Source organism: Cryptomeria japonica, chromosome 11, assembly GCF_030272615.1.
Source record: "Cryptomeria japonica chromosome 11, Sugi_1.0, whole genome shotgun sequence".
Classification (NCBI taxonomy): Eukaryota; Viridiplantae; Streptophyta; class Pinopsida; order Cupressales; family Cupressaceae; genus Cryptomeria; species Cryptomeria japonica.
The window spans coordinates 725853858-725875311 of NC_081415.1; the positions used below are offsets into that span (position 1 = coordinate 725853858).

At 35.8% G+C, this 21454-nt stretch overlaps 1 protein-coding gene across 2 annotated transcripts in view; it reads right to left on the reverse strand.

Annotated features, from left to right (window-relative positions):
- The window catches only part of LOC131061239 (probable cinnamyl alcohol dehydrogenase 1), a 57408-nt gene that overhangs the window by 19781 nt on the left and 16173 nt on the right, over window positions 1-21454 (reverse strand). The window contains exons 2-4 of one of the 2 annotated variants that reach the window (XM_057994783.2): window positions 10067-10165; window positions 5391-5504; window positions 4968-5198 (exon numbers count right to left, since the gene is read on the reverse strand). In XM_057994783.2, coding sequence (XP_057850766.1) covers window positions 4968-5198; window positions 5391-5504; window positions 10067-10158 — 437 coding nt within the window. In that variant the 5' untranslated portion in view covers window positions 10159-10165. Of the gene's footprint in view, window positions 1-4967; window positions 5199-5390; window positions 5505-10066; window positions 10178-21454 lie in introns of both variants that reach the window. The other variant, XM_057994784.2, reaches the window with a different exon arrangement.

Genomic DNA, 21454 nt, shown 5'->3' on the forward strand with positions numbered 1-21454 from the left:
CAACACAAGGAGACCAAGGGCGCACACCTTGCAACAATCCCCCCCCATTTGTTAGCCCAGTTTGTCGTTGCATCAGAAGACCGATCTATCAACGCCCAATACAAACTGTAGAGATATGGATCGCACGGGAGGCGGTTAGTCCCTTGTCATGAATCCCAAGGGGAGCGCTGACCATTTTGCCAACAAAATCCCCCTCAGCATTACCCGAGGGATTCAAACCCGTGACCCAATGCTCTGATACCATTTGTTGGCCCAATTTGTTGTTGCATCAAAAGACCAATCTATCAATGCTCGATACAAACTGTAGAGACATGGATCGCACGGGAGGTGGTTAGTCCCTTGTCATGAATCTCGAGGGGAGCACTTACCATTTTGCCAACAAGATCATGGTCTAGAATATAAAAGGAGTGATCAATTCTTCTTGAAAGGGTACACAGACGCAAACTATGCAAGTTCAGTTGATGATAGGAAATCCACATCTGGATTTGTTTTCTTCCTTGATTTAGGACCAAAGTCTTGGGGAAGTAAGAAGCAAGCTACAGTTGTTCGTTCTTCAACAAAAGAAAAATATCGTGCAGCAGTTTGTGAAGCAGTTTGGCTGCGTAGCATATTGGAAGGATTGGGGATACCTCAAAATCAACCTACAGTTCTCTATTGTGACAATCAAAGTGTTCTCAAGCTTGTTCGTAATCCAGTGTTTCATGAACGAACCAAGCATATTGAAGTTGATTGTCACTTCATTCGAGATCATGTTCAACAAAACAACATTCAGCTCCAATTCTGCTCCACATAGGAACAACATGCCGATATCTTCACCAAGCCTCTTGCACGTGTGAAGTTTGACACATTTCAGGATTCCCTTATTAGCACTTTGAAGAAATGATGTAAGGGGGGAATGTTGGATATTCCATAATCTCTCCACGTAGACAATTTGTTTATTCTTGTTATTATTTGTTTTAGGTTTGTTATTGCTGGATAGCATATTTAGGATATTATTTGTTATTTTGTTGAACCTGTAGTTCACGGGGTTCATCATATTTCATTGTATAAATGTGTCTTATAATTCAATAGAGATCAATCTGAATGCTCTGCAAGTTCTGATAATTTTTATTTCATCAATTTATTGCATTTGGGAGGTTTTTACATTTTCCATTTGGTGGCACTATATTTGCATTTTTGTAGAATCATTGTAATGGGTTTTTCTTTCGAGAAGGGGAACTATAGGCAATGGAGTGATTTCATACTCACTCATCTTAGTGAGAGTCATTTATTGCCCTATTTGTATAATAATGTTCCTATTCCTGGCACACCTTGTGAGAATAGCATTTGGAAAGGCTATAGGTCTCGAGTTTTTAGAATTATTTTTGAAAATGTAAATGATGATATTCTGGAGTCACTTATTCACTTTGAGTGTCCTCAAGCTCTTTGGATTCACATTTGGAAGTTATATGGAAATCATATTATTGTGCCATCTCTCAATGATCCTCTTTTTGATTCTGATGTGCCTCCTCATTCTTTGAAGAAGATAACCCATGTTTGTGATCATTTGGAGGATTTTGAGACGTCAAATGAGGTTGCAGATGCTTCAAAGGTTCCTGATTCTTCGTCAAAGGTAGTTGATCCAGCTTCACTGCAGACTTCCATCATACCTGATCCGCAAGATTCTCATTGTCTTCCTAGTTGGGATTCCTATTTGGCAAACATTGATTCATTGTTCGTGGAGTCTCATATTTTAGATTTGGGAGACACATTTGAGGGCTTATCTTTTCTATTTGATGATAGCCATGGCACCAATGTTGTCACTTCATCTTTGTCTTTGGAGCTTGTTCAAGATCAGTCTCCATTGGAACCAAGGATAGTTATTGTATGATTTATCTAAATAGAATAAGGCAATTATTGTTATGTAAGTGCCTGTAATTGTTGATTAGGATCCCTAACCCTAAATAGAAATAATGGGTCTTATGAATTATATTTCAAATATTATCTAACATGATTGCAGGATCTAAACTGGGTTTTATGTTGATAACTATATTCCATTCCTTATTTCAATTAAATTTGTGATTCTAGGGCAAAATCTAGGGTCTTCCCAAAAGGGGACATTACAATGATTTACTAAAAGATCAGATGCAGTCCATGGTTGTATTTTTCCATTATAGAAGTTTTATTTGCATTCAGTCACTCATTTTTAATTCGAATTTTATTTTTTGCAAGAAGTAAATAGAGAAATTCAGGATGAAGGGGCATACAAGTATTTGACCAGGTAAAAAATTGAGAACTCATATTTAACACGTGGTCCATTGTTGGACTCAAATTCAAACTCATACTGTTTGTTAATTTCAGCATATCTCCTAACTCGGCAATTATGGCAAGCACTCAGACCACACTGGCTGAAGTTGAATTTTGATGTAGAGAGTAAGTGTAATCCTTAGATTGGAATATGAAGTGGAGTAGTTTCTGACCATTTAGCTAATGCAGTTTTAATATAGGCTACTAATTGTCATTACAAATATTGTAACAGAATAAAATGCTGTTCTTCTAGACCCTAAAATAGTTCTGATTCTCAGGGTCATGTGACTCATTGTTTAAGGCAACTCGTCTGCAATGATAAGCATATGTCTTGTATAGAAAGTACATCAACTAAAATTTAGTTCTCTTTTCACACCTAAATCAGAGTGATGTTACAATAAAGGAATAAGGCATTATTCATTCATGATGCAAACACAGAAAGGAAGCCATACACGTGCAAGATTAAGAGATCTATGCATGCACGTCTATAATAAATGAGAGGCTTTTAGAAGTATTTATGAATCTTAAAGTTTATCTACTAAGAGAAGCTTGAAGCTGAAAATAATTGGTAACTTTGGAAATAAATACAATTATCCTAAAATGTCTTAACTGACTACCAAACTTGAAGGAGAAGGTCTCCATTTGTGCATGGAATTCTAGAATCTAGGTAGCACAACTTCAACAAATTTTCATATTATTTTGTCTTGATACCTTTTCCTTTATTTTTAACATCTTCAAAATTACCATTCCAATTTGTTTTAACTAATCCCCTTTTTGATTAGTAGTAAACCTGCTCTGAATGACTTTATCACCATCATTAGGTAGACTGAAGATGCATCAGATATCTGCTGGTTCAAGAGTTCTTATGAAAAAAATGTCTGAGGCTAGAGGTTCCCATGGCATACTGCCTTGATTGATTTGGCAAATTAGCATGCTTCTCATTACTTTTGCTTTCATGCACTCTGCTGGAATTACAGAGGTTATAGAATTTTGGCCTGCTAAATAATTGTGTTGCTGATATAATCCAAAATTTTATTTTAGTTCTTTGCTGACTATAATCAGACTAACAAGAAGACATCCGTCAACATCTTTCTAGGGCATATCAGTCATGAGACATGCATAATAACTATGTGCCCCTAGCACTTGACAATTCATAAAAATATAAACAAAAATACCTCAGAGAGATGCAACCCATTTTAGTTCACATCTTTCTAAAACACAGTGCCATCTTAGTATAAAAGATTTATCCTGTGGCTAAGTCTACATGATATATCACGTGAATACCACAATATTTTTTAGCAGAAATTGCTCGTTACATGGATGATAGATGTGAAGCTAAGTTACCGGTTTGGGTTTGGATTCAGGTTCGGATTCGGCAAAAAAATAAAAATTCTTGGGTACGGGTACGGGTTCGTCCGTATATATATATATATATATATATATATATATATATATATATATATATATATATATATATATATATATATATATATATATATATATATATATATATATATATATATATATATATATATATATATATATATATATATATATTTTAATTATATATATACATATGTCATATATTATATATATGTTCAAACATCAAAATTATAAATATATATGTTCACAGTTCAGACATACAATGTAACTTTCCCATACAATGATACATACATGATAACAGATAGATCATAAATCATAAATCCATAATTGCCAATGCCAGTAAATATTCTGATATTCATATATCGTAAATGTAAAAATGCGAAAATGTCATGACACGGTAAAGTATAAAAAAGCATTTAAAAAACTGTTTTTATTTGTTTTTTTTTGTTTTCTGACCCGTGGGCCCTGTTTTTGGGAACCCATGGGCTTGGGTTCACCCGGGTCCGCCTAGGTTCGACCTGGGTCCCACCCGGGTCCTGCCCAGCCGCCTGGGCAGGACCCGGGTGGGACCCAGGTTGAACCAGGCTCGGGCAAGAACCAGGACCCAGACCTGGCCATTTTCTGCAAGAACCGGTATCTGAGATGTGAAGTAAACAAAACTCTATGCTAGTATATGAGTTTTACTTCATGCGTAGAATGGAAACATTTTCATGAGAGGGAGAGAGTCCAATGTCATAACTAATGATGGAAAGGCTAGGTCACTTCACTTTTTAGATCATTTCTTATTGATGTAAGATCCCTCTCAAGCTTAATGAAATGCCATGTCAGTGATCACCGATAATCAGATTTATAGTTTACTGGTTTCCTGGATCAAGTGTAGTTTAGGATATAATCTAGTGGACACACAATTTTCGTTTCTTCCAGTGATCCAACACACTATCAAATTTACTTGAACAACAAGGATCTCATTTTTAAAATAAATAAGTTTATCATTTTTTTATTTTTCCATATGATATATTCAAAAACACAGTTCTCATACAATAGCTACTATACTAAATAATACTCACCCGATAGGTTGGGCTGAAAAGATATTCTTTATCCAACTAGAAATTTTTCAGTTACTTCCCAAGCATGGATACATACAATTTAACAGCAGAGCAAGAAGGTTGGTTTTCCTCCAATTCTTTTTATTAAAAGGGGGAGAGAACTAAATTCTTCACTTCATCTACATTGAAAGGTTTTAGAAGCATCAAAAAAATCTACAAATTTGTTTGGTAGACAAAATGAGTTGCTCTCACCTTTGGTGAATCACAATATGGTCAGAATATCCTCCTTTAGTTATTGTGCCATCTACATCAACACCATTAAAGGTAAAAATACTTCCCTTCACACAATTAACTTCCATTTTCTCATTGCAATATTGACATTCCTGGCAAGAATTGACATATGTGCCCACTCCTATGCGATCACCAACTTTGAAGCGAAACACTTTAGAACCAACTTCTTTGACAATTCCCACAATCTCATGCCTATGACACAAAAATTAACAATGAAATCAGATTTATTTCTTTCCAACTCTTAATTTCCTACATGTTTAGTTCATAATATCATATTAACATGCATTGGGATTTACTTAGATCAGGTCTTCTAAGGACATAGCAAGGTTCGTCAACACACACAAATGTAACATGAAAATATAGGTGCAAGAGAAGGAAAATCACCCTGGCACCAACGGATATCTTGAATCACCATGTTTATTTCGAGACCACACAACATCTGCATAACAGACTCCACAGTGTGTTATCTTGAATGAGACATCATCTGGACCTGGAGTTCTGCATCCCCACATAACGATTAAGAGAAATGAGATTATATTTCTTTTCATTTCACTAGTTTTACTTCCCTCTTGTCCAAAAAAGAAGCTACTGGTTATTATTATTTCACAAATACATTATACAATAATGGCAGGGTATTGCACTGTCTGCTTTGTATCATTACTAATCCTATTGCTCTACATATATAATTGGATCAGATGTATATACTCAAATCAGATATTAATATTACTAAACCATAAGAGAAGAAGAGGGTGAGTGAATCCAAGAGTGTTCCCTTTCTTTGTATCTCACTAGTTTATTTCCCTCGTCCAAGACGGGGAGCTAATGGTAAGTGGCATTTAAGAATTGCCTTATCCAACAATGGCTGAATATTGCAAAGTCTTCTTTATATCACAATTTAAAAGTAAAATATCCATGTGTAGAAAGAAAGAAACACCACAATTTAAAAGTAAAATATTGTGTAGCAAGAAAGAAACACTATCATGGACCAGTCAATATTTATAAGGTGTAGCTCTCTAAGAAGTTAAAAGTTGTGATATTTGTACATTGGTTGGTTATTGTAACTAAAGCTATCATGTGTATCACCTTAAGACCGACCTTAAAATTTTTTGTCTTATTTTCTCCAAGTTCTTACCCAAATAAATCAATCCTGGACTAAAAGCTGGAGAAGGCTATGATTATTGTTTCATTTAGATTCAATAATTTACCAATATCTCTCAACTATCAGAAAATTAATTCTAAGAAATCTCAAGCTAAAGTTCATGGTTTCTGATCTTCATGTACATGTCTAAAGATATATTTTTCAACTCCTCTGTGCATGGTAATAGAGCTCATTGCTACTGTATTTTCTTGATCAAACAGTTTGTCCATGGAAATGCTTATAGGAAAATATGATAGATTTAAGTTAAAAATCCAAATGACCCCACATTTGAATTTAGTGAGAGTCCTGCTTTAATCTTTACAGTGAAGTGCTCAACATAGGTGTTTAAATAAGCACATAATCTACAAAAGCTCCTCAGATTCAATGAATTATATGCACAAGAACCTTTCCAAAATAATTAAAATGTGACTGGAAGTACAAGAGTCTAACAACAGTTCATGAAATACAAATGAAAATTACTGAATTTCTTGGAGAAGAGATTTGATTTTTTCTTAACGTAGATGTTATAGATGTGCCTCAAAATGAAGGAAAAAAAATGTGAACAGGAAAACAAATTGATGAAAACACGTTACTGGCTCTCTCTCCTTTTCCAAATTATAGAAACCAGCGACAAACTGGAAGCTGTGTCCACACAATACCACTCAAGAAGCACCAATCAAAGGTTTAACATACACAAAGTTTCCGAGAGCTAAGTCAAATTAATTGTTATTTTCTGTGGGGCATGGCATCAAAGAAATTATGTGAGGTGATTAAAATTTCTTGGAGAGCCGAAACTATGCAATTGGCAGGAGTAAAGGCAAATTCCATAACCTTTGCCAACATCATCCCTACCTGTGTTGAAATGGGTACTTTGCACAGGGTATGGACTTCTACAAAAGATCATGGAAGGGAGGTTTTTGTCAGATATTAAGTTGGAAATGCTTGGGTAGAGATTTGCGGGGAAATGGTGTGATTATCTGCATGGTCTATTGCTCTTGACCAACTATATTTGTAAGTCGGAATCTATCCAATTATCTCAATCATTAACAAGTCATTCTACACATACAACTATATATTACTACAAAAAGCTATTATTTCCTATTTACCACAAGAAGCATATTATCATAAGGATTTCAAGGCACTTCACTAATTATCATGAAACCATAAGGCAATTAATGTCCATAACTAGTTAAACAACTCTACCGTAGACCTAGTGTGACCCCTCTTAACTCTAAGCATAAACATTTTAAAGGTCACCCTTAGCCAATAAAATTCCAAGAACTGAACCCAATTATCAACATATCACACATAAACATGGTTAGGACAAAGCCATGGCTTTAGGTGGACATGACTAACATGCACTCCACATGATCTATAAACTATGTATATTCCATGCATTAGTCATCAACTTAAAGATTTAATGGAAAAATGAAAATTGTACGCTTGCCTATCAATAAACTTAATGTGAAATATGTAAAGGAGAAAAAACACCATGCACAAATAAGAAAACAAGGCCATATTTACTTGCCATACCACAATGCAAAGAGTCATACAATTCTCAGAAAGAGTCAGTACAGTTTGGAACAAACACGAATGATTGTCAGCTATAAGAGTTATCTCTGCATTTCAATACATAAGTTTCATGCATTTCAGTCAATTGCCAAGAGAGTGAAGCATGAAATTCTCAATGGAAATGGCTGTAATAGCTATTTGACATCTTGAACATTTTCTGTGATTTTCTTTCCAACTGTTTGTTGAAATGTCTACGGTCAGACTACTGGACAACTATTTGGCATGATTCCTGGATTTAGTATTAATTTGCTTATCATTCAATATTGTAAATTGTAATAAACTAGACAGTTTAGTACCAATTAGAAGTAACATTGATTTTGGAAGAAGATCCTGAACAGTTCACTGCTGGATCCATGACATTATTGTAAAAGGATCCTGAACAATTCACCACAAAATCTCTTTTTTATTTGCGAATCACTATCTGCCATTTTGGCATTGATTCGAATGATATAGTTTACCATTTTGGCATTGACACAATTCAGCTTGTTACCTGTCAGTTTGGCATTAATCGAATATGTATCATTATCTATCATTTTGGCATTGATCAATTATGTTAGTTTGATAATGTTCGTAATCTAGATGGCTAGCTGCCAGTAATTTGCATTGTTGTGTTTAATGTCCTCATTTTAATCTTTGTATGCTCTCTCACCTTGCCCACATCAAGATCTTGGTGATCACAAAGAGCAAGGTTTTGAGTTGATTTTGAAATTTTGGTGAATACCAACACACTCTTACCAGAGGCATTACAAGATACGAATTGGAAGTGGAAATGTTGAGAATAAATTGGTTGGAAAAAAACAAACCATCAAAGAATACTCCTAGTCCTAGTGATCCTCATATTCATCAGCAAAGATTGAACAAACTCTAGAGTGAGGTCGATCAACATACAAAGGAGTCATTAGTGCAAACATTGTATATCACCTTTTGGAATCAATAGGATTTGCAAAGTCTCAAATAATGTATCTTTTAGGAAGGAGCATCTAAAAAGATTCCATTCTATCACCAACTCTATGATTAGGAATTCAAATTTTTTGACTCAGATGAAGCTGAGACACTTGTCAATTCATAGTTAGAGGTAGGTAGTGAGGTGAGTCGAGAACATCCTTAGATTCACTTCCCATCATTGATAAAGACTCATGTTTTCATCCATCAGTGAGTGAAGGCATGGGGAAAGATGGCAACATCAGACCAATCATCTAAAATTCATTGTAGATGACTCCCACCTATGCCCTATCGCCAGCACTTCAAACCATGAAAGGGAATGTAGTCAGATATCCAGGGGAGAAGAGCTCCAGACATGAAATCCCAAAAGAGAAATAAGGTGAAAAAGTAAAAGGAGAAACGGGGAAAGATGGCAACATCAGACCAATCATCCGAAATTCTTTGTAGATGACTCCCACCTATGCCCTACTGCCAGCACATCAACCCATGAAAGGGAATGTAGTCAGATATCCAAGGGAGAAGAGCTCTAAACATGAAATCCCAAATGAGAAATGAGGTAAAAAAGTAAAAGGAGAAGACAATGCCAGAAGAATGCAGTGACTAGCTCTGCTGTAATGTGTTTCCTTGACATGTACCAAACTGCCTTTGACAAGTGTCATAAGCACTGATTAAATCTCTCCAATTGCCTTTTATAAAATTTTGCCATCAGAAGCTTTTGCAATAAAGAGAACATGAGATATAACAAAATATAAGCATAAAAATGAACTAGCAAAATTATCCAAGCAAATCCCATACATATACAATAACAGAAGATACATTACATCCAAAAACATACACATTAATGGTATACCGCACGAACAGCTCATACATAACCTAAAAATACAGCAATCTCTTTGGAGCAATCTGGAGATGGAGAAACATAACTCAATACATATACAAGTTCATAAGATTATCAGAGAAAAATTGCTAATTTAATATAGTACCAAAATATAAACAGGTTCGATAATAGAATTTTGTTCTCCATTGGCATCCTTCTCTTGGATCTGTTGGTGGTTCATTTTAGCAAAGGGACTCCTTTTCACTTATCATTTTAAGTATATAGCTTCAAACTTGTTGATTTACCACTACCCCTTCTTATTTGGTTGTAGTTTCCCTATCATTTTTTCTGTTGGAATTCCAGTTGGCACTCCTGATTAGCTATTGTAACATGCAATATTTTTAAACCAGTTACCTACTTTGATCACGTGGATATTATTATAACTTGTTTCTTTCTATCATTCTCTATCAATAAGTATACATGTGGCACTCTGATGTACTTATATTTTGAGAGGGATTTGAAACACATTTCTCTAAGTTGAAGAAAAAATCAACCATTTCAATGCAAAACAATAAACAAAACCAAGCTTACCTTCTGCTAAATCTGTAAGGTGACAAAACACCAGATGAATCTCGAGCTGCCCATCCTATACAGTTTCCCTTGCAATCTTCTTCAGAACCCATTGTTCACCTAAGTATCAGCCTATGAATCAATCATGACATGAAAGTCTACAAACTCCAAGCCACTTTTATATACAACAGTTGAGAAACTAAAATCAAACCATTACAAATATAAACTTTAAAATTCATTTTGATTGACTAATAACATACCTAAAAATGCTGTGTAATAAAAAGTGGACATAACTTTTAACTGGCTAATAGGACAGGCGTGAATGCTGTCCTCTACCAAGACACCAAAATTGTGCTAAGTGAGTGTGACATATTTCAGGAGCTTGAACTGGAAATAAATAAAAAGAGAAAACAAAGATCATAACACATATCTTAAATATAATGAAATCATTCATCTATATGATCCTCTCTAGATATCAATCTCCAGTTGCCACATACTATGTTGTTATCCTACCCTTTTCTCTCCATCAGACCGTTGGAATAATTGTCATTGATGTCAAAGTGAATCATCAAAATCGAATGTGAAAGATTGTTATTGATGTCAAAAGAGAATGTCATTAGTTGTTAAGAAATTCGATAGCTGTGATTTATATCAAAGAGCTTAATACACAATCCAAATGAAAATGTTGTCGTTGATGCCAAGGAAATATACATGTGAATTGTTGATGAAAGGTTGAAGAGTTCTCTATAATGCAAATGATAAGATCTCAGAAATGATGAAGAAGATAATTCAGAAGTCAATTGAAAGGATAAATTAAATAATAATGCTTCTATGAGTATTAATACAACTGGTAGTTGATGAGAAAGATCATGACAAAGATTATGCTTGCCGATCTATTCATATTGGCTGCTACAGGCAATAAGGAAGCGATTTCAGAATCAGGAAGTGACTACAATGCACTGACTATCTACAAGCAATGGTTACACACAGCTGTAAGAAGACATCATTATGTTTGCAGGATGATACACCCGTTAATGAATATATTAGATTTCACGTACTATTTGTGATTAATTAGAAAGCCACGATTAGTAGTTAAAGTAGAAGCAAACATTTATTAATCAAGGTAGCGACTTGAAGTATATGCCGACTTGATTATGGTTTATAAGATACTTATTTATAAACAGCAATTGTATGTAAGAATAATGTGAAGAGCAGCGATTACTCTAATAGAGTGGCAGCATTCAAAGATCGCTTAAAAGAGAAAAGAAATAAAGATCTATGCTTTTTCAAGTAATATGATCATGGACAATAACTTTATAAGAGTATCCAAGGAAACGACTGTAGTTGAAGATATGTTGGCACACAAAGAAAATATAGTCTGATGTGTTGGCATTGTATTGTCATTGATGTCAACTGGTAAGTATGTCAACCGGTATGCAAGATGTTGTTACCGGCATTGAAGACTGTTGGCATGATTGATGTCAACCGGTAAGCAAGCAAACCCGGTAAGTGCGGTCCAAGATAGCATGTTCTAACCAGTAGAACAGAGAAGTGCATGATATGAAGGTTAACTGGTTAGTGTATACCGGTAGCATGTTCGGTCGATGACTGAGTTTGAACCGACACAATCAAGTGAGTTGGATGCTGATAGAGATGTCACGTGGACTCCAGGTGGCGAACATGAAGTGGTAGGTGAATGGTGCGTCGGCGAGGTAGTTGCCGACTAGGTCGATATTAAATATCGACTGTGAAAAACACAGATCATTTGCAGAGGATTGCGGCTCAAAGCAGATCGAAGGGCAGAGATTTTATTCTTTGGCATTATGATTGAAGCAGGATATTTGATCGTCTTGTTGATCTGGAGAAAGAAATAGTCAGATCATTTATTGTGATCGACAAAATCAAGATTGATAAACAGAGTCCAGTTTGCTAAATATAGTAAACGTCTATAGGAAGAATAAAAAGAGTACAGAGGTTTTTGCTGAACTGTTGCATGTTGTCGATTCAAGAAGCTGAGATCCGATTTGATATGGATCGAGGTCGGTGAAGAAAACTGTAAGCACGTGAAGTTTGAGTTTTTGTTTTGGCGGGACAGCAAGACTATAAATGTGCAGATCGTAGATCTAAGAGACACTGATGTTGGATGAGAGATTTATGATAAAGTGAATCTCTGCAAGTGAGAGTTGATCAGTTTGAGTGTGATAGAAGAATATTGAAACGACTAAGTGTTGGAGAAGAACCGGTAAGATAGGTGTTACCAGCAAGGGTTGAGGTTACCGGTAAACTGTTACAGAGTATAACAGTCTGTTAAACCGACAGTGTTTGAACCGGTAAGATAACAACAGAGAGTGAAGGAGAGAAGAGTGAGTTTCAGAGAAGATCCGGCAAGGTAGAAACTGAGTTGTAGAGGACTCAAACAGTAAGAACAGAGGACCGGTAGAAGAGAAGGAGTGTGACAGAAAAGAGTTTAACCGGCAGAGAAAATTGTTTGCAGGAGTTACAAAACTCATTTGTAACAAGTGTTTATCATTGTATTGATTTTATATCTCATTGTATTTCACTGAGTGGGTGCTCGGTGCAGGGGTTGGTGCTCCTTGAGTTGGTGCTCAGAATAGATCAGGGGTTGGTACTCCTTGAGTTGGTGCTCAGAATAGAATAGGGGTTGGTGCTCCTTTGGGTAGGTGCCCATAAATTGCTAGGGGTTGGTGCCCTAAAACATTGTAAAATTGTTATTACATTGTGAGACTGGATTGGAGCAGTAGATCTCGAGCAGCATTTCTCACCAAGGTTTTCCCCACATTGGGTTTTCCTCATATATCTGGTGTTATGTGATGTGCTCTTGTGTGTAGTTGCTTGTTAGTGTTTCCATTATCCTACCGGTTGCACACATTGTTTGAAATTGTTTATAATCACCGATTCAACCCCTGTCTCAGTGATATCTTGCGTTCTACAAAATGTTGATTACTTCTAATAAGGAAGGTTTGGAAGTTCTAAAGACTACAAAGGAAGTAATCCTATTAATGAGCAATGACGTGAGTGATCAAGTTATAAATGATAGCGACTATGTATCTCATGGAGCAATGATTCCATTAAGAATTGTTTATTTATTTAATAACAATATGCAGCAATTGTATGAGAGTATAATGAGCAGCGACTTAAGAAAGCTAGGATGGAATATATTGTCGACTTCATTAACTAATGCATGGCAAATTAACAAAGCCAATTACGTAGACGAGTTTTGAGCAGCGATAAGTATGGATTAAGTGATACACAGCAATCAAGGAGAAAAGTCATGTTTAAGAACCGATTATAATAAAAGACTTCTAAATCAATGATGTATTAGAGACAGCAATTCTAATTGAAATGGCAGAAACTAATATTGAAGAAGACATCGATTATGTATGTGTTCAACGATAATTAAATTCTAAGCGATTGAAGCTTAGAAGAGATGTAAAGGACAATGTGTTTGATTAAATCAACAAATATATAATGAACCAGTTCTATCAAATAGTAATTGCATTTGAAAGATGCGATTAAGAGATTGGAGGTTGATAAATGTAGCAATTAAAACTAAAGATAAACTATATGGTAGCAATGAATGTTTGTTAAGCATCAATAAGCCTCATCGGTTTGTTAATGAGGGGAATCAATTATGTAAGCAATGATTAAAGGTCAGCGATTTGTTAATGAGAGGAATTGATTATGTGTAAGAGCAATGATTAAAGGTTGCTTGACTAAAAGGCAGCGATCAAAACAAGACAGCATTTGAAAAAAAACAGCAACTTAATAAGGCTACAAGTCAGTGATCATTAAGGAGGGTAGTAACCATTTTATTAAGCAATTGTGGTATTGCAAAAGCAGCATAATTAGAAGATAACAATTTTAATAGAGGGACGTGCCTTTTGATAAGAATGACTCTTTGGAAGAGGTTTAAACCCTTTTTGAAGGGCTATAAGGGAGACATAAAATCATCATGAAGAGTTGAATGGTGTGTGAAGTGTAAATGATGTTCAATTTACATTCAATATGCAAGTTATATTCTACTTAGTATTATCTTGTTTTATATATTATAGAATTAACATATGAATCTGACTATCTTCTTTTATGTGGCAAGTGAGAGGAGCATTTATAAATTTCAATGTCCATTCTCACACATACCATTTGACATATATAGTGGGTTGGGTATGGTCAAGCGATGCCTTGACCGACCATGTCTTTTGGACATGGCCGATCAAGACATCACTTGATCGTTCCCATTCGCTATAACAATAGTGCATGGTGTTTATTAACCAAGCGGTGTATGTTTATATTCGATAACCATCGATGTTATACCAATCGGTGTATGATCATATTTAACATTTTGAAAGCTTGCCTTAACACCCGATATCAATCGGTGTGTGTTTATTATATCTCCCGATAACAATCGGTTCAAGCATAAATAATCATCAATACTAATTGATGTTCGGTCTACCCGATAATCATCAAATCGGATTTGCAATGGTTATCCCGATTTGATAATCGGTGAATGCAAATAGTATAATAAATTATCAAATCGGGATTCTATGATAATGAACAATTATATACAAATAAAGAATGCTTATCAATTGAGGGCTTGAGGTTATTCATTTTAATAATCGATATGATAAATGATTGAATGAGAGACTTCATTTATCTCACATTCAATCATTTATCTTACCGAAGCTATTTATGCATTAACACTCCCTCTTAGATAGGTAAGATAAATAAGAGTAGTGTATCAAGCATCACAATTCAAATGATAGTTAGCATTCTTTTTCATAATTTAACTTTCTAGGGGATCATATCACCTACTCACAAGATATGAAGTATCACCTAACCACGTGATACAAAATGTCTATCACATTAATCTTGTGATGACAGGATATCACCTTAGCATGTGATATCAGTATTGCCTAAGCACGCAATACTTAAGGATAATCATATGAGAAAATATTCAATTCTCACCTTTATCCAAGTTATGATAAGAGCACTAACACTTCATATGAATGTTTTACCACAACAAAATCATGGCTTCATCCATGATACACCAGAGATCCAACATGATAACTGGTTTGGACATTATAAGATCGTCACCTCTTAGATATGAACCCAGGGGATAAAAATCCAAAAATGTCCTATCATGACAAAGAAGTTTACGCATTAAACATCTTATAGATATGCAAATACAGATTACAAAGCAATTTACCTTTCTATCATACCTAAACCTTTTTTGAAGTGATCAACCTTCACTCTGGAAAGAGGTTTGGTCAGAATATCTGCAGTTTGATCCCCTGTACAAACATATTCTAATTGGATTGCATTCCTGTCTACCATATCTCGCACATAGTGGTATGGAATCTCAATATGCTTGGATCTGTCATGAAACACTGGATTTACTGAAAGTTTTATGCAGCTCTAGTTGTCACAGTGTATAACAGTGGGTTTCATAGGTTCTCCAAACAACCCCACAAGCAACTTCCTAAGCCATACTGCCTCTCAGGTAGCCATAGAAGCTGCAATGTATTCTGCCTCGATGGAGCTTTGAGCTATAGAAGACTGCTTCCTGCTGATCCAAGATATCATAGCTGAACCTAGACTGAAGCAACACCCTAAAGTGCTTTTCCTGTCAGTCACACTTCCAGCCCATTCTGAATCTGTAAATCCATGTAGGTCTATATCAACTTTCTCATATTTGAGACCAAGGTTTAGGGTACCTTGTAGGTATCTCATAATGTGTTTTACTGCAACCAGGTGTATCTCCTTTGGTTCACACATAAACTGACTTAAAGCATTAACTGCATAATAGATATTTGGTCTTGTATTTACCAAGTACATCAGGGACCCAATCATCTGTCTGGACTCTGTATTGAGTAGGATCAGTGGATTGTGACTCTGTTGCTACTTCTTTAAGTTTATGTAAATTGGTTTCCATAGGAGAGGTCATGGGTCTACAGTTTAGCATTCTGAATCTCTTCAAAATATCCAAGGTATACTTTCCTTGGTTTAGTATAATGTTGTTAGAATTCTGCCATACTTCCAATCCTAGGAAGTAATGAAGGAGTCCCAAGTCCTTCATATCAAATTCTTTGGATAGATCTTTCTTGCATTGATCTATAAGGTGATCATTTCCTGTGATTAGTAAGTCATCAACATATAAAATCAATATTAGCATATCACCTTTATTTCTTTTGTAGTAGAGATTAGGATCTGCATCATTTTTGGAGAAGCCTAATCTTGAGAGATAGGTGTCAATTCTTTCATACCAGGCCCTGGGAGCCTGTTTAAGCCCATAGAGAGCTTTTTTGAGTCTACGCACATGAGACTCTGCATCATGAATTTCAAATCCTTTAGGTTGCTCTAGGTAGACTTCTTCTGAGAACTCACCATTTAGAAAAGTTGTCTTAACATCCGTCTGGTGTACCTTCCACCCCTTTGCTGCTGCAATGGCTAATACAGCTCTTACTGATGTATACCTGGCAACAGGTGCAAAAGTTTCTTCATAATCTATTCCTTCCCTTTGTGAGAACCCTCTAGCTACAAATCTGGCCTTGTGTTTTTCAATATTGTCGTCTGCAGCATGTTTGATCTTGGAAAGCCATTTAGATGAAACCATAGATTTCTTAGTTGGCCTAGGAACAATCTCCCAAACATCATTTTTCATAATGGACTGATACTCTTCAGACATGGCATCCTTCCATACTTGATGTTCAAGTGCATCTGATACATTGTTTGGTTCGGCTTTAGAGAGATCATTCATAAGGGCAACATAGCTAGTGAATTTATTAGGCCTTTTGCTTTCTCTGAAGGTTCTTAAAGGAGCAACAAACTTTTGAGCTTCTTCTACAGTTTTGGTGGCCCATAGTGGTCTTTTCTTGAGGTTTTCTCCAGGTGGACTTTGAGTTTCACTCATAGTTTCCTCAGGATTCTCCCTCTGAAGCTCAGAAGTAGGATCTCTATCTAAGCTAGGGGTGGGGATATAGACTTCAGGGTCTAGAGAGCTTTGGGCTCTTTTGAAGGCTAAGTTTTCTTCAAAGATCACATCCCTACTTAGTTCAATATTCTTTTGACCAAGTATATATATCCTGTAGGCCTTGGAGGTTTCACTATATCCTACAAAGATTCCCCTTTTTCCAGAAGGCTCTAATTTTAATCTTTTCTCGTTGGGTACATGAATATAAACAAGGCATCCAAAAATCCTAAGGTGGCTTATATCCGGTTTTGATTTAGTAAAGACTTCCTCAAGGGTCTTATCTTCAAGATGAAAGTGAGGACATCTATTTTGAATATATACAGCAGAGCTAGTTGCTTCTACCCAAAAATTGATATTTAGATTCTGATCAAGAATCATAGCTTTGGCAGCTTCAACGATTGTCCTATTTTTTCTTTCTGCTATCCCATTTTGTTGAGGGTTGTAAGGTATTGTTAACTCGCTCTTAATCCTTGAATTTTTACAAAAGTCTTTAAATAATTCTGATGTGTATTCTCCCCCATTATCAGTTCTTAGGGTTTTAATTTTGTTTCCTGAGTAGTTCTCTGTTAGTGATTTGAATTCTTTAAACCTATTAAGGATCTCTTCTGATTCTTTACATTTCAGAAAGTAGATCCAAGTTTTCCTAGAGTAGTCATCAACAAATATTACATAATACTGAAATCCCCTCAATGAATGTACAGACATAGGTCCACATACATCAGAATGAACTAACTCTAAAATTTTACTTGTTTTCCTAGTACTACTCTGAAAAGAACCCTTAGTATTTTTATCTAGGGCACATCCTGTGCATGCCCCTGAATGATATTGCTTTAGCTTAGGTAGACCTGTGACAAGATCTCCCATTGATGATAAAGCTCTAAAAGTCTTCTATGCTAGATTTCATTGGCATCTGTAGTTTCATGAATTAGGGCTAAGTTGGGCTTTGTGCATAGCTCATAAAAGTAGCCTTGTCTTTGACCAATTGTTTTAGCTTTCTTGATGGATGAGTTCTTTGGCCAAGCCAATACTTTGTTGTCCATGAAGGTCACTCTGTATCCATTGTCCTCCAGTGCTGATATTGAGACTAGATTCCTCTTAATGCCCGGAACACATAGCACTCCTCCAAGTTGTAATGATACACCTGACTTTAGTTTGATGGTGCAAGTTCCAACTCCTTTGACAGGGTGTGTAGAGTCATCTCCGATGGTTACTTCCTCATCATTCTCCTCTTTCATGGAGTCTAGTACTTCTCTGAATCCTGTGATGTGTCTGGATGAGCCACTGTCAATCACCCAGGAGTTCACTTTGTTTGATGCTTGATTTGTGAGTGCTGAATAGAGTACATACTTCTCGGAGTCCTCTTCCCTTTTGGATTTTCCTGTTTTGGCAAATGTGGCTTGTTTAGCTCTTTCTGGACATTTGGCAACATAGTGCCCAAATTTGCCACATCTGTAACACTGAATTTGAGAGAGGTCCTTTTTGAAGGAGTTCTTGCCGCGACGACCTTGTCTCTTCCTGAATTGCTTTTGCTTGCCTTTCTTGTTTGAGTTCGTATTTAGAACTTGAAGATCTTCATCTATATTCTTCTGTTTGATCCCTTTCTTATTTTGTCTTGATTCCTCTTGGAGACAGTCAGCCTTTAGCCTATCGAATTTTGGGAAGTTATCCCTTGCACTAATGCCTTGGACGAATGTTTCCCAGATGCTAGGCAACCCATCTAGAGCAATGAGGGTTAATTCTTTGCTTTGGATCTCATATCCAAGGGTTGCCAGTTCATCCCTTACGGTAGATATTCGCATGAAGTAGGCATTGACTGATTCTCCTTTTATCATGGCTATGTGATTTATTTCTCTTTTTAGAGCCAAGGTTCTATTGACATTCGATATTTCAAAAGCATCTTCAAGTGCTTTGAACATGTTGAAGGTTGTTTCATGTTTCTTTATAATGGGCATAATGTTGTTCCTTACCCCATCAACTATGATTTTGATAGCCTTATCATTTCCTTCTTTCCAAATTGCTTTGTCAGGTTTAGTCTCAGGTTCTTTAGTTTCAGTCTTTACAAATGATTCAACTTTATTTTCTTTTAGAATCATTTGAATTTTGAATTTCCATGCACAGAAGTCGTCACCTCCTGCAAGTCTGTCTTCAAATCTGATAGCGCTAGCCATTGATAGGATTGTGATGTTGAATATATGCTTGATTTGAATTTTACGTAAAATTGAACAGCCTCATGTTCAATTTAACTATAGCTCTGATACCATGTAAATGATGTTCAATTTACATTCAATATGCAAGTTATATTCTACTTAGTATTATCTTGTTTTATATATTATAGAATTAACATATGAATCTGACTATCTTCTTTTATGTGGCAGGTGAGAGGAGCATTTATAAATTTCGATGTCCATTCTCACACATACCATTTGACATATATAGTGGGCTGGGCACAGTCAAGCGATGCCTTGATCGTCCATGTCCAATTCGATGTCCATTCTCACACATACCATTTGACATATATAGTGGGTTGGGTACGGTCAAGCGATGCTTTGACTGAACATGTCTTTTGGACATGGCCGATCAAGACATAACTTGATCGTGCCCATTCGCTATAACAATAGTGCATGGTGTTAATTAACCAAGTGGTGTATGTTTATATTCGATAACCATCGATGTTATACCAATCGGTGTATGATTATATTTAACATTTCGAAAGCTTGCCTTAGCACCCGATATCAATTGGTGTGTGTTTATTATATCTCCCGATAACAATCGGTTCAAGCATAAATAATCATCAAAACTAATTGATATTTGGTCTACCCGATAATCATCAAATCGGATTTGCAATGGTTATCCCGATTTGATAATCAGTGAATGCAAATAGTATAATAAATTATCAAATCGGGATTCTATGGTAATGAACAATTATATACAAATAAAGAATGCTTATCAATTGAGGGCTTGAGGTTATTCATTTTAATAATCGATATGATAAATGATTGAATGAGAGACTTCATTATCTCTCATTCAATCATTTATCTTACCGAAGCTATTTATGCATTAACATGAAGGGTGTTGTGCAAAGATCAATCATATACACCAATTTGAGGGAGTGCAGTCTTGGAGATTATTGCAGACTTTTGAAAGAGGTTATTGTGGTTATCTCGCGTTAGATTTGTGGAAGACTTTATAGAAGATTTGAGGAAGAATTCATGGCAGATTTGAGGAAGAATTCATAGCAGATTTGTGGAAAGGATTTATAGTAATATAGCGGGTCCAGCATCCATTGAGATAGAAACATTGTTAAGGTGAAAATTCATATTGGTAAGGTTGGTGCCTCATATTGGGAATTGGTACTTCTAGTGGGTTGGTGCTCACAAATTAGATTAGGGGTTGGTGCCTACAAATTCAGAAGTGGGAGTTGGTGCTTCAGGTGGGTTGGCGCCTCTAGCAGGTTGGTGCCTACAAACATTGTAAAAGAAGAAATATAAAAACATTAATTTACTGTGGTTTTTCCCATTAGGGTTTCTATGTATATGTTGTGTTCTATTTGTGATGCTTGGTAGTTAGATCTCATGTGAGTGATAATATACAATGAATATGTTTATGAGATAAGTTATATGCTTATGATTAAAGTTGAAAAGTAAAAGTTTATTAATATACTGATTCACTCCCCCACCCCGCTCTCAGTATATTTGAGTGCTCTTCACAGAAATCTCTCCCATAGGTTATGGAATCTTAAAGGATCCGAGTGCTTCTCAATCTGTTGTCTCAATGATGGGGTACAATGCCCACTTTATGCCCAAGCATTGAAAAGGTTTTGATTGATACAACACATCATACAAGTGTTGATATGCCAAGCCAGTGTAATGTTTGACTAGAAATTGTATGCATTCCAACATTATTCAATGCAGTTTTCCTCTCAGATGCACCATCTCACATGATGCTAAAGGAAATTAACTTTGCTTACTCAGCTGCAATACAACAATATTTGTAGAAGCAATGACAAAAAATATTCTCAAGTATCATAATTTCTAAGAATTCTTTACAGGGTTTATGATGTCTTGAATTCTTTAAAGGCACAAGGAAAACTGCTCTAATACCAATCTCCATAATTGACATGGTCATTGCATAGTGTATGATTCATCCACACAAATCTATACTCAACACCTAGTTTCTCGTAAGGTCAATAATTGATTGTAAAAATATTTTTGCTTGCAAAATATGATGTTTATACCATACCTATAAGTTTCAGGTCCTCGCCTAGACTCGTGAGTCCAGACCTAGGCAATCTTTGGCAAATCTAGGTTCTCAACTAACAGACCCACCAAGTCCAATACTTACACTCACAAGCCTGCAGACACTCCCTAACCCTAATGATGGACTCAATGAGTTTGCAGATCGGGCGCCCAAATATAAAATTA